The sequence below is a fragment of the Neomonachus schauinslandi genome, chromosome 2 (genome assembly GCF_002201575.2).
Source record: "Neomonachus schauinslandi chromosome 2, ASM220157v2, whole genome shotgun sequence".
Taxonomy (NCBI): Eukaryota; Metazoa; Chordata; class Mammalia; order Carnivora; family Phocidae; genus Neomonachus; species Neomonachus schauinslandi.
This window is the reverse complement of record NC_058404.1, coordinates 64,884,531-64,895,811: the sequence shown is the minus strand read 5'-3', so window position 1 is coordinate 64,895,811 and position 11,281 is coordinate 64,884,531. Positions and strand designations below refer to the sequence as shown.

At 39.6% G+C, this 11,281-nt stretch overlaps 1 protein-coding gene across 1 annotated transcript; it reads right to left on the bottom strand.

Moving 5' to 3' along the window:
* Positions 1 to 2,848: 2,848 nt before the first annotated feature.
* On the bottom strand, positions 2,849 to 4,118 carry NPY1R (neuropeptide Y receptor Y1). The gene is made up of 2 exons (XM_021698940.1): positions 3,414 to 4,118; positions 2,849 to 3,301 (listed from the first exon to the last, which is right to left on the bottom strand). Exons 1-2 carry the CDS (start codon positions 4,107 to 4,109, stop codon positions 2,849 to 2,851), a joined length of 1,149 nt encoding a protein of 382 aa, XP_021554615.1. The 5' UTR covers positions 4,110 to 4,118.
* Between the last annotated feature and the right edge of the window lie 7,163 nt (positions 4,119 to 11,281).

The following is an 11,281-nucleotide window of genomic DNA, read 5'->3' as shown; positions in this document are numbered from 1 at the left end:
AGCCAAAATCAGAAAGAAGGTGAATGGTAATACCATGCCCTAATAATGTAACTTGGAAAGAGAGAAAAACAAAGTATTTCTAAAACTCTATCATAGTATGGTCAGCTCACTGTTAGTTTAATAGCAATGGGCAGACCTTGGCTTGATTCTTGCTCCACCTGTTACTCAGTGTGGGGTTCAAATTTTATAACTTGAACTTTGGTTTCCTCTTACGTGAAGTGGTCCTATTAGTCATGCATCCTCACAGGAACTTAAATATTTGACATAATACTTGGCACATGCTGAGTGTTTAAAACTTCTAGCTTTTATCATTTTACTCTAAATTTATAAAAACTACATCGTCATGATGCTCTTATACTAAAACAGTTGATTGATTTTTGTTCTTGGGTTTAAGAAAACCCCGTGGTTCCATAGTTGGTATTTAGTGTGCACATTTATTTCTTCTTGAATCACTCTGGATCTGTTGTTGACCCTAGGCTTTATTATTAGTTCATCGACATCTATGGATAAAAAAGAATTTTATATTCAGTTCATTATTTATGTAAAGATAAGGAATCAGCGGCCTCACAGCTGAGTGAGAATCCTAGAAATGGCCATCTCAACAAATGTGCTGACAAAGAAGCACCTATGTATTAAGGCTGTTCCCAAGTAGCAATTTGTTTCCATAGCACCTAAGTGGAGAAAGATAAAATTTCCCATTAGTCCCCCGAAGCAGAAAAACGTTTAAAATTCCAGGTTTGGGTAAGGAAAGATGATGATATTTTCCAATGTACGTTAAAAGTTGGTTTTAGAATTATTTTCTTTGTTCAGTTAACAGAAAGTCATTATTAAGTAGAATTTGAACTCATATGAACCTTCACCATGTGAAAAGTTTGATACTTGTTTGAATTATAGGACTAAACATGCAAGTTTCTGAAATCAAAAATGTCATTTTTGCTTAGTTTAGAAGGGAAAATAAGATAATGAAAAGAGCAAACATCTCCTTGGTAAATATGAACTTAGGAGGAGGAGTCCCCAAAAAGTTTCAAGATGCAAAGTCTTTATGATCATAAATGAGAAGGGAGGAAATTTAGTTATTATTTATTCATTTGTTTGTTTAAGAAATATTTTTTGAAAAACTTTTAAGTACCTGGCACTGTGGTAAATGCACTGGGGACAGAGTTGTATAAAATAGCCCCTGCCTCCAAGAAGCTTCAAGAAGCAGAGGAGGAAGACCACAGGGTAGAAAATGTTTCGGGTGCCTGGGTGGTTCAGGCGGTTAAGCGACTGCCTTCGGCTCAGGTCATGATCCTGGAGTCCCGGGATCAAGTCCCGCATCGGGCTCCCTGCTCAGCAGGGAGTCTGCTTCTCCCTCTGACCCTCCTCCTTCTCATGCTCTCTGTCTCTCATTCTCTCTCAAATAAATAAATAAAATCTTTAAAAAAAAAAAGGAAAATGTTTCATTAACAAGCAGAAATAGGATGCTGTGGGAACATCATTGGGAGGGAAACCATGAGTCAAAAGAAAAAAGAAACAAACTGAAGAGAGACATAAAAGAGACTACTCAGAAAAAGCAAAACCAATTTTAATACAGAAAATGTCTGTCTTTCTAAAATCAAACACATTTAATACTTTCATAATACACCAAAGTTATATCTTGTTCTTTAAAATATCTTTGCTCCAAATGATTCTGAGGCTCAATCACGATTACAGAATACATAAAATTAAGTATATTAACATGACACAACCACTTAGTACTCTATAAAGTACATTATTTATAAGACTCCACAAGGCACACAGTTGATACGAGTTAGTATGGTCTATATGAATTGTTCTCAGTTTTCAGGTATTTAGCCCTGCTAGCCAGGGTGAACATTCTTTTAACAGTATACTTTGGTGTCCTTCTTTGAAGAATGGACATTGAAAAAGTTAAAAATGAGTTACTATGTAGGCACTGATGTATGGAAAATACACTTTGTGTTTTTATATATTGTAAGCTGGAAATGCCTTTTGAGTCACATATAGATTTATGCTAGAAAGCTCGACAAACACTGAACAGTCTGTGAAGAATGCAAAACCACTGGACCAACAATTCAGATGAATATAATTCAACTATTTGCTGCAATACTGATTTGCTTGTTAAATTAATTGCTCTGAAATCCTTTGGTTGTCAGGTACCAAAATAGTTTTGAAGTTAGAAAACTGCTTTCCCACTTAATTCTTGTGGGTGGCCCAATTCCCCATGATATTCACAGCTGAGAAATATGTTTTATGCATTTTCATCTCAAGTGATAATCAGGAGCAAATTAAATCCTGTCTTAAATTTTAAAAGAAAGATGCAAACCACTCCTCAGTGACTTCAGACTGTAGGTCTGCAAGACATAGGCTTAGCTCCACATCTTGAATGCTGCTTTTGTATGCTGTCCCCTCTGTAACAGACTAAAATATGTCTATCATTACATCAGGATTGCCCAACATAATGACCATCCAATCTAATCAACCCAGGATGGCCTAACCTAATGAGTTTCAGATGTAGTGCTTCTAAAGTCAGTCAATAGTAATACTCTAAAGAAACTTAATTCCAACAAATTGAATATAAAATTCTTCATATTATATGCAGAAGTTTACAAAAAGCACTTCAAGGATATCTGGCCAAAACTATTGCCCAAAAGATTCCAAAGCCCGTACATTTTGTCCCAGTGTAATTAGACAGCTACAATAAAAGCAGTAAAAAGCAAGACAAGCAAATCTTGGTCTTTCTTAAATGAGTACAACCTCATTCCCTTGGGGGAACAGGTAACAAAAGGATGTTGGAGATTGTGCCTGTTTTTAGACAGATGTCATCTGGGACCATATGCTTACAGGAGTTTCAGATTTTTTCATTATCATCATTGTTGATTTTCTTAAATGCGACTGGGCTTGCTTGTTTCAAAGACGTCTTGGAGACATCCGTGTGCATGGTGGACATGGCTATTGTCTCATAGTCATCATCCCGAGACCGGAAATCACAAAAGCTAAAGAAGAACTGCAAGTCTCTCTGGAAATTTTTGTTCAGAAATCCATAAAATATGGGGTTGACACAAGTGGATATCATTGCTGTAAGGTGGCACAGCAGGAATAATAGATTATGGTTACACGTTGCAATGATCTGATGATTCCAATCAAACACAGTGTTAAAGATGGTAAGGGGCAGCCAGCAGACCGCAAACGCCACCACAATGGACAAAAGCATGATGTTGATTCTTTTGGTTTCACTGGACCTGTACTTATTGTCTCTCATCTTGTCCATCATGTTGTTTCTCCTTTTTAAGCGTATGTATATCTACAGAGAGAGAGAGAGAGAGAGAAAAAGTTCAACTAGAACCACTAATTTAATGTGGAATTCTGTGGAAAGAAGGTTAAAATGGAAATGGTAGGGGGAAACATTTTCTTACCTTGAAGTAGCAAATAAATATAAAACAGAGTGGGCCAAAATACTGCAGCATCAAGAGGAGAGTTGTATAAGACAGCCTGTGGGAGTCCGATGGAAATTTATCAAAGCACACGTATTTGTCCTTGAATGCGTCAAGTGTTACATTCTGGAATGGCTCATCGGTCAATACTTGATAGATGAGGAAAGGTAGAGAAGAAACCACAGCAAGGACCCAGATGACCGCAATACCTATGTAAGCGTGTCTGTTACTTGGTCGCCACCCTCGTGGGTTGATTATCAGCTGATGGCGCTCCACAGCAATGAGAACCAGAGAGAAAATGGACACGGTGATTGAAACACATTGCACAAAAGGATTCAGTTTGCACATCGCCTCGCCAAAAACCCAGTGGTCCATTAATGTGTAGACAAATGTGAAGGGGAGACACATGATGGCAACAAGCAAGTCTGAGAAGGAAAGGTTCACAATCAGGATATTGGTAACATTTCTCATCTCCTTTTGTTTCAAGATGATTATAATCAAGGCCAGGTTTCCAGAGACCCCGAGAATTATTACAGCTCCATAAGCAAGAGCTAATGTAAATATCATGGCCAAAGGCAGATGACAATCATCGCTTTCAAAAGCCAAAAACTGGGAATTCTCTGAAAAATTACAGAAGATTGAGTGATTTTCAACCTGGGAAAATAATGTTGAATTCATTTTGATTGGTTTGGTGATTATAGATTACTCTAGACAAATGGAAAATATGTTTCTTCAAAGCAGATCAAATGTTCAGCTTATTCTTAATTAATTCTCCATATTGCAATCCATTTATCAAAATTACTCTGAATTCTTCATTCCCTTGAACTGAACAATCTGTAAAGAGAAAATGACCAATGGCATTACTAATTTTATTGAGGGCAGTCAAAATGAATTCTGACTCATAGTACTGTTTTAAGTGAAGACCTTGAAATAAATAAACAAAATGTAATCTGTATAAACATCTTTTTAAAGTAGCAGAACCACTGCAAACATTTTGAAAAAAAAAAAAAAACTCTTCTAATATTTTTAACTGGACTTGCAAATTTGTCTGTAAATTTAGCCTGTAAATTAGTAAGGTGTGCCTAAATCTAATGCCCAAAGTCTTATATATGTCTTATATAAACCACTGTCAACAGATTCCTAAACATCGTAAAAATATGAATGTGTAACAAAAAATTTAACGCACAGATTAACACATAAGATATGAAACAAAGAAAAACAACAATTTCCCTAATTCTTCCTCCTACTATAGAAATGAACTAATTCATTAAGTTGTACTAATAGCTCCACCGTATACTGACCTGCTCTTTAAGGCAGACAATTATTTAGCACAAGGATATTCAAAAGGGGATGATCAATAGAGTGCAACATCAAAAACCTTTGTCATATGAAGGACGGTGGAAGGGACAGAAGACGTTTAATCCAGAAAAGGCTAGGAATGGTATAGATGTCTTCCCATATTTGAATGGGTAGCATGTGCTGTAGGGAACCGGGCTTAGAATATTATATCTAACTATACAGAAATAAGACCAAGGGAAATATAGTACAGTGTATATTACAAACAAAACAAAACAAATTTCACATCATTATGAGGAACAAAAGTTTAATCAAATGAAATCAACTGCTTGCAAAACTATGGGGTGCTCCATACACAAGAGTTTGCAGCTACTACATGAAAGCGTTTTGGGGAGCTCTTGCATTGTGTAGGAGACTTAAGTGGCTATAACTGAAGTTCCTTCTAACTTTAAGGATTTTATTAATATGTACAAGCTTTCAAAGGATTTCTAAGGTTTTATACATGTAAATATCCTTCCTCCCCACTAGACTGTATACTGATAAAATGCAGGGACCTACATTTTTGAGGTAATTTTGATCTTTCACAGCATTTTGTGATATAAAGACTTTTTTCTTACCAAAAAGAGAAATTACAGACAGTGGTTTTTTTAGAGATTAAAAGCTCCTTTGAAAAAAATCTGATTTCCTCCAGATTGCTAAATAAATATATGAGATTCAGGGTTTCTTATGTTAATTAACAGGCCATTGTGCCTGTGTTAAGGAAGGGAATTGCATTTATTTCTTTTTTATGGGAGAATAAAGAAAATCATGCAGATTGACTTCCATTTCAAAGGAGATAAGAAATTTAATGAACATTTGCCTTTTAAGTGGTACCTCTAATGAACCTCTCTTTGAGTGTTTTTGCTTTCTAGAATATCAGGGTTTTTTTATTATAAAGCCACACCTTGGCTGGATAAAACTGAAGAATAAAAATAAAGGTTTCTAACATTCAGTGAGAATGGAAGAATTAAGACTAGGAATTATCTCAAGTGTGAACGTTTTTAGAAGTATAGCTCTCCCTTCCTCTGTGCAACAATCAATACACAATGGCTCGTGGACTCATGCCGACATCACCCTTTATCTCTCAAGAATGCCAAAGGCAGGGGGCACCTGGGTGACTCAGTTGGTTAAGCATCTGCCTTCGGCTCAGGTCATGATCCTGGGGTCCTGGGATCGAGTCCCGCATTGGGCTCCTTGCTCAGTGGGGCTTCTGCTTCCCCCTCTGCCTACCACTCCCCTTGCTTGTGCTCTTTCTCTCTCTGACAAATAGATAAATAAAAAAAGAATGCCAAAGGCAGAGAGAATAATCTCTGTCTCTTAGTGTCTGAGAACAAACCTTGAAGAAGTAATAATCTAACATTTCTTTGCAAATTCCTCACTGAAGAATTCAAGAAAATGTTTGCATCATACTTCATATATATGCACGTTGCTGTCAAGACATTCAACATGACTTACTAGTTAATTGTGAGTTTCTCTTCATTATTTAAAGTAAAACTAGCATGGTAGGGAAGTGCATGCTCTTTATCCTATGACTTCTCATGGCTCCCTGTCACCACGCACCACCAGATGAGAAAGTATCCTGGAATAAGACACTATGAGTACATTCCTCAGCCTGACACTTGAATACCTCTACATTTTGCTTCCCTTTGCCTTTCACTCTTTGCTCCAATAGCCCCATTGTGAATGCTGTGTTCCAGGTGGGCCAGTCTCTCCCCAGCCCACCAAGTGCCCCCCAGCCTGTTTTAGTTTCTGCATTCATCTGTCTCTGCCATTGCTCTTGTTGGGTGTTCTGTCACATCACCAATTCAAATGCTACCCGTCTTTCAAAACACCATTTAGTGCACTTGAATCCTTAACTGGCTCCTTCCAGTTATGATATAATCTTTTTAAGGTAGGTAGTGTATATACCTCACAGCGCCTTGCAAATACTAGATTTAGAACAAAAATGCGTTGACTGACACAGTAGGTGCACAGTTGGAATAGTAGGTTCTAACTGTCATAGTCCTTTTACATAAGGACTTTCACAAAAGGACTTCTTTTACCTAGTCCTTTTACATGCAAGAGGGATGCCAATTACAATACTCATTTTATTAGGTCAGGAACATAGGGGGAAATGTTCCATTTTTGTGTTTAAAAAACGAATTGTTTCTGAAAGAAAATTCATTCAGCCAATAAATATTTATTGAACACTCAGTTTGTGTCAGGCATGGTTTTAGGGGAGACAATGGTGACTTTCTCATTGAGTTTCCAGTCTTGTGAACAAAGAAAACCAAGAAAAAATAAATTGGTAAAAAGGATAGTATGCCAGATGATAGGTATTATACAGAAAAATAAAGCAAAGAAGGGGAGCTGGGGTGGCTGGGAGTTGCACTTTATTACTAGGTGGTGCGGAAGGCCTCTCCTTGCCTGAAAACATGGCATATGATTTAAGACCTGAAAGTGGTGAGTGAGGAAGCCATGTAGATATGTCAGGGACTGCATCCCATGTGGAAAGAATGAACGTAAAATCCTTCAGGCTGGAGTGTACCTGGTGTACCAAACAGCAATGAGAAGTGCAATAAATAAGAGACAGACTAGTAGAAAATTACTTAGAAAGGGTAAGCAGAAGAGGAATAGATTATGTAAGACCTTATTCCATGGGACAGTTTGACTTTTTCTCTGAGGAAGATGAGGAATCACTGGAGAGTCTTTGGTAAAGACATGAAGTTAGATGGCTTGTTTTAAATTATTACTTGAGCGGCTGTTTTCAACAGACTTAAGATAGGAAAGAGAAGAAATAGAGAGATTCATTAAAAGGCTAATACAATAATACAGATTAGAGATAACGGAGGCATAGACTGAGGTGTCTACAGTGGAAAGGAAGAAAAATAGAAATTTCAAATCCATTGACTTATTTTGACAAAATTCAATCCATAATACAGTGTGTGGGCTACAAAGGCAGTTTCTTGCAGCGGGTTTTAGGTGAATACTGAAATTCAACTCTGATACCTTTGAAGTTATATTTGATGGACATGCTCTGGTAAGGAATAGTGGTCTTTCCACTAAGTAGGCATTAACTTAGCTATACAGAAAATGTAAACTATTTTTTTTAAGTGTTTGCAAAGCCTCCTTTTCTAAGTGCATGTTCAGTAGTCATTCCAGTTTGGTAAAACAGTTCTGCATTGGATAACATGTGTATTTTCAGCCTATCTTAGTATAACTTCAAAAAAGAATAGTTGTCAGAAAATAATACTGAGAAAGAATTTACATACATTATCTTTGCAAAAGAAAATAATTTGATATTTACTATTCCAATAGTTAAAATAAGATATGCAACTACAGACATTGCAAAATTTAAGGTTGTTAAATCTCAATGTAGCTGTCATGAGCAATTAAGAGACAAAATAGAGATACTACAGACACCACCAGTTGGAAACTTGGCCCCCTTCCAAAGGGAAATTTCCTTCTCCTTTCCAATGAGAATGCTGGCCTTCCACTGCTTGCCATTCTTAGTGCTGTTACTACCTGAAAATACAAGTTTCTGGTCATAGTCTGCAGCAGGTAAATTTTTTCATATCCTCAGAACTGGCCGTTCACCTTACTTGTTTTGGAAAAGAAATGCCAGCCTCGTTACATACAGCCTCCCAAAGTTACCGCTAGTTTATCTATGTGAGTTACATAATCCTCTGTTCCTTCCTCTTCTGGTTCAACAGACAGCTGCCTCAAAACGGTAAGGGAAGACTCAGAATGCAGTAGTCACCCACCGAAAAGCACTCCTGCTGTAGTCATAGGTGGGCAACTGGGCTGGATAGCTTTCTACTCTGTTCACCAGGGAAGCCCATTCTAGAGTCTTGCGACTGCCAGATACTGCTTCTCCGTTTCTGTCCAGGTAGAGACAGGCAAGCTCTGCACTGCCCCCCGCCTGTGTGCCACCTAGCGGGTTATGCTTTTGCACAGGATCCAGGTAAGCATGGCAAATCTGAGCGCTCTGGGAGAAAAAAAAAAAAAAAAAGTAAAAAGAAATGTCAAAACACACTCCCTCTTTGCCTTCCCCTAGGCTTTTCTGTGCTCCAGCAGTTACCAAAGAATGAAACGGCATGGTTAAACCAAAATTCCTATTGGCTCGCTTACCTGCCCACCTTTTTCATATTGTGTAACTAGGTGAATTGCCCCCAATTTTCCTCATCCCTAACCTTCCCACACACACCCGTTTGCCACCCATCTATCAAGGAACATCTCTACCCGTGACGATGAGACTGGCAAACAAAACATCCAAACCCAAACCAACCCAAAATAAAAAAGAAGCAGAGCCCAAACTCAGTTCTCTGTGGACTAACATCAGTTCTTAAAACATTCGCCTCTCTCCAGTCTACCTGGAGACCAACGGAACACTCTTAAGCCACCTGTACCTCCAGTCCATGCCCAATCTCCTAATCCTGCCAGGTTCCATCATCGCTGTTCTAAAAGGAGCTAAAGAGTTCGATGATCGAAACTCGGAAATAAAAGGATAGGGCTCAGGGTGTCTACCAGGGCGCAGTGACAGACTGGAAGGGTCAGCACCTAGGGAGAGGGGCTCCATTCCAGCCCAGACGCGGGGAACCCACAAGTGTCCGGGGGACCGTGCCTGCGCTCGGGTCCGCGGCCCCCCGGGCAAGCCCGCGCCTCCGCCGGCTCCCCGCCGGACACGTGCGGCGCGAGGGGGACCCAGGTGGACCACCCGCCAAACCCACCATTCCCCAGACCATCCCAGAGACCGGTTCCTCCGCGCAAACTCCAGTGCGGCCGCCCGGGCAGCCAGCTCCAGAAAAACGCAAAAGATAAGCCAGGTCAGGGGGAAGACGACCTTACGAGAACCCGAAAGGGGAGAACTCATATCCCGGTGCAGAAACCCTGGGGGAGCAGGGTGTGCGGATGCCGCCAACTCCCGATTACTGACGTCGGCCCACACCTATAGGCAGGAGTCCCGGAGTTGTCTGATCATCTGCCGCACCTTGCGACCTGCCTGCACCGGGAGCCCAACTAAGAGGCTGACTGTGCCCCACCTCAGCTTCCCAGAGTCAATTTCGGGCACTCGCACGTTTTTTCTTCCTCAGTGAGAGATTTCCGAAAAAGTCCCTTAAAAGGTGTAAACTTGAAACTTACCCCTCTGTTGGATTCGTCTTTTTCGCCCGTTTATTAAAGCGGGAAGAATGGTAATGGAAGGGAGCAGAGAGGGGAAGAAAGATCCGTTGGTATCTCTCCTGCTCAAATCCTAAAGATTGATGAAGATAGGAAGAGACGCCCCCTTAAAGCCGAACTCCACCTCATCCCCGGATCACGTGACGGCGCCCCGCGAGTAGCGCCTGATTCTCCCCCGGCAGACACCTCAGCTTGGATATACACCTCGGGGGTGCGTTGCCTAGGAATTCTGGGGAAAAAAGCAATTAAACATATCCACACATTGTTAGACACACATACGTACGGTGCAGAGCAAAGTAAGCACTCATCCCCACACTCCTTGACTCCCGGGAAGGCGAGACAATTTTACGAGGCTTTTACAAAGTGAGAGTCACTGTGTTTTCCTTTGTTTGCAGGTCAGTGCCATCTTGTGGCCGAAGTTATAACCGGCTGAAAAGCTGGAGCGTCCGCCGAACTCAAGAATGAAAGGTATTGTTACTTAGGAGAAAAGGAAATGTGAAATGCACCGCAGCAATGCCACTAATAGGTTTCTCGCTTTCTTTTGTGACGTTTGTATATTTCTCACACCAGTGCCGAAAAGGTTTTTCCCCATTTTAAAAGCGAACAAAGAGAAGACCTTAAGAAATAAAAAGTAGCAAATCTCGGATGAGATAGGCTGGCCCTGTAGTCCTTTCTTTCCACTGAGAAAATGCAGTCAGGTTTATTCCCGGTGCCTAGCGGCTTTCTTTAGGGTAGCACGACGAACGGAACATTTTGGCGGTCAAAAAGAGTCAGTGCCATTTCCTCGGTGCTTAGTCTACTGCTGTACTGACCGTTATGAAGAAAAGAATGGAATGTACGCAAGAGTACGTTGTGGCAAAACCATCATGGTGCCTGGTGATTCTGGATAATTACTGATACACTGATCTTAGATGTTTTACATAGTTATGTTCCACTTTGAAAAACCAAAGTTGTGTATTTCACAAACACATGCACACAAAAATTATTTACTGGTGAGGATGAATACAACTTCTTCCAAATCAAGCTGCCAGAAAATAAAAAGTGTTCCTAATAAAGATATAGGACACTGCCTAAGATGTGCATAAAAGTTTTATTACATAACAACTATGATTGCATTCTGTCTTCAAACTAAAAACAAAACAAAATTCCAAGAAAAATGGAATGACCTGAACTTTACACTCTTAAAAAATGTTTTCTTTTTCTAGCTATTAGGCTATTCAGTATAAGTCATAGCTGGTTTATTTATATAGTAATGTAAACATCTCTGGTTTTTTTCACAGGAAATATTTCTAAAATATTTGTCATTAGACATATTTTTATACAGTTGAAAAGGGATTGTGATCAAGAATTAAAATATC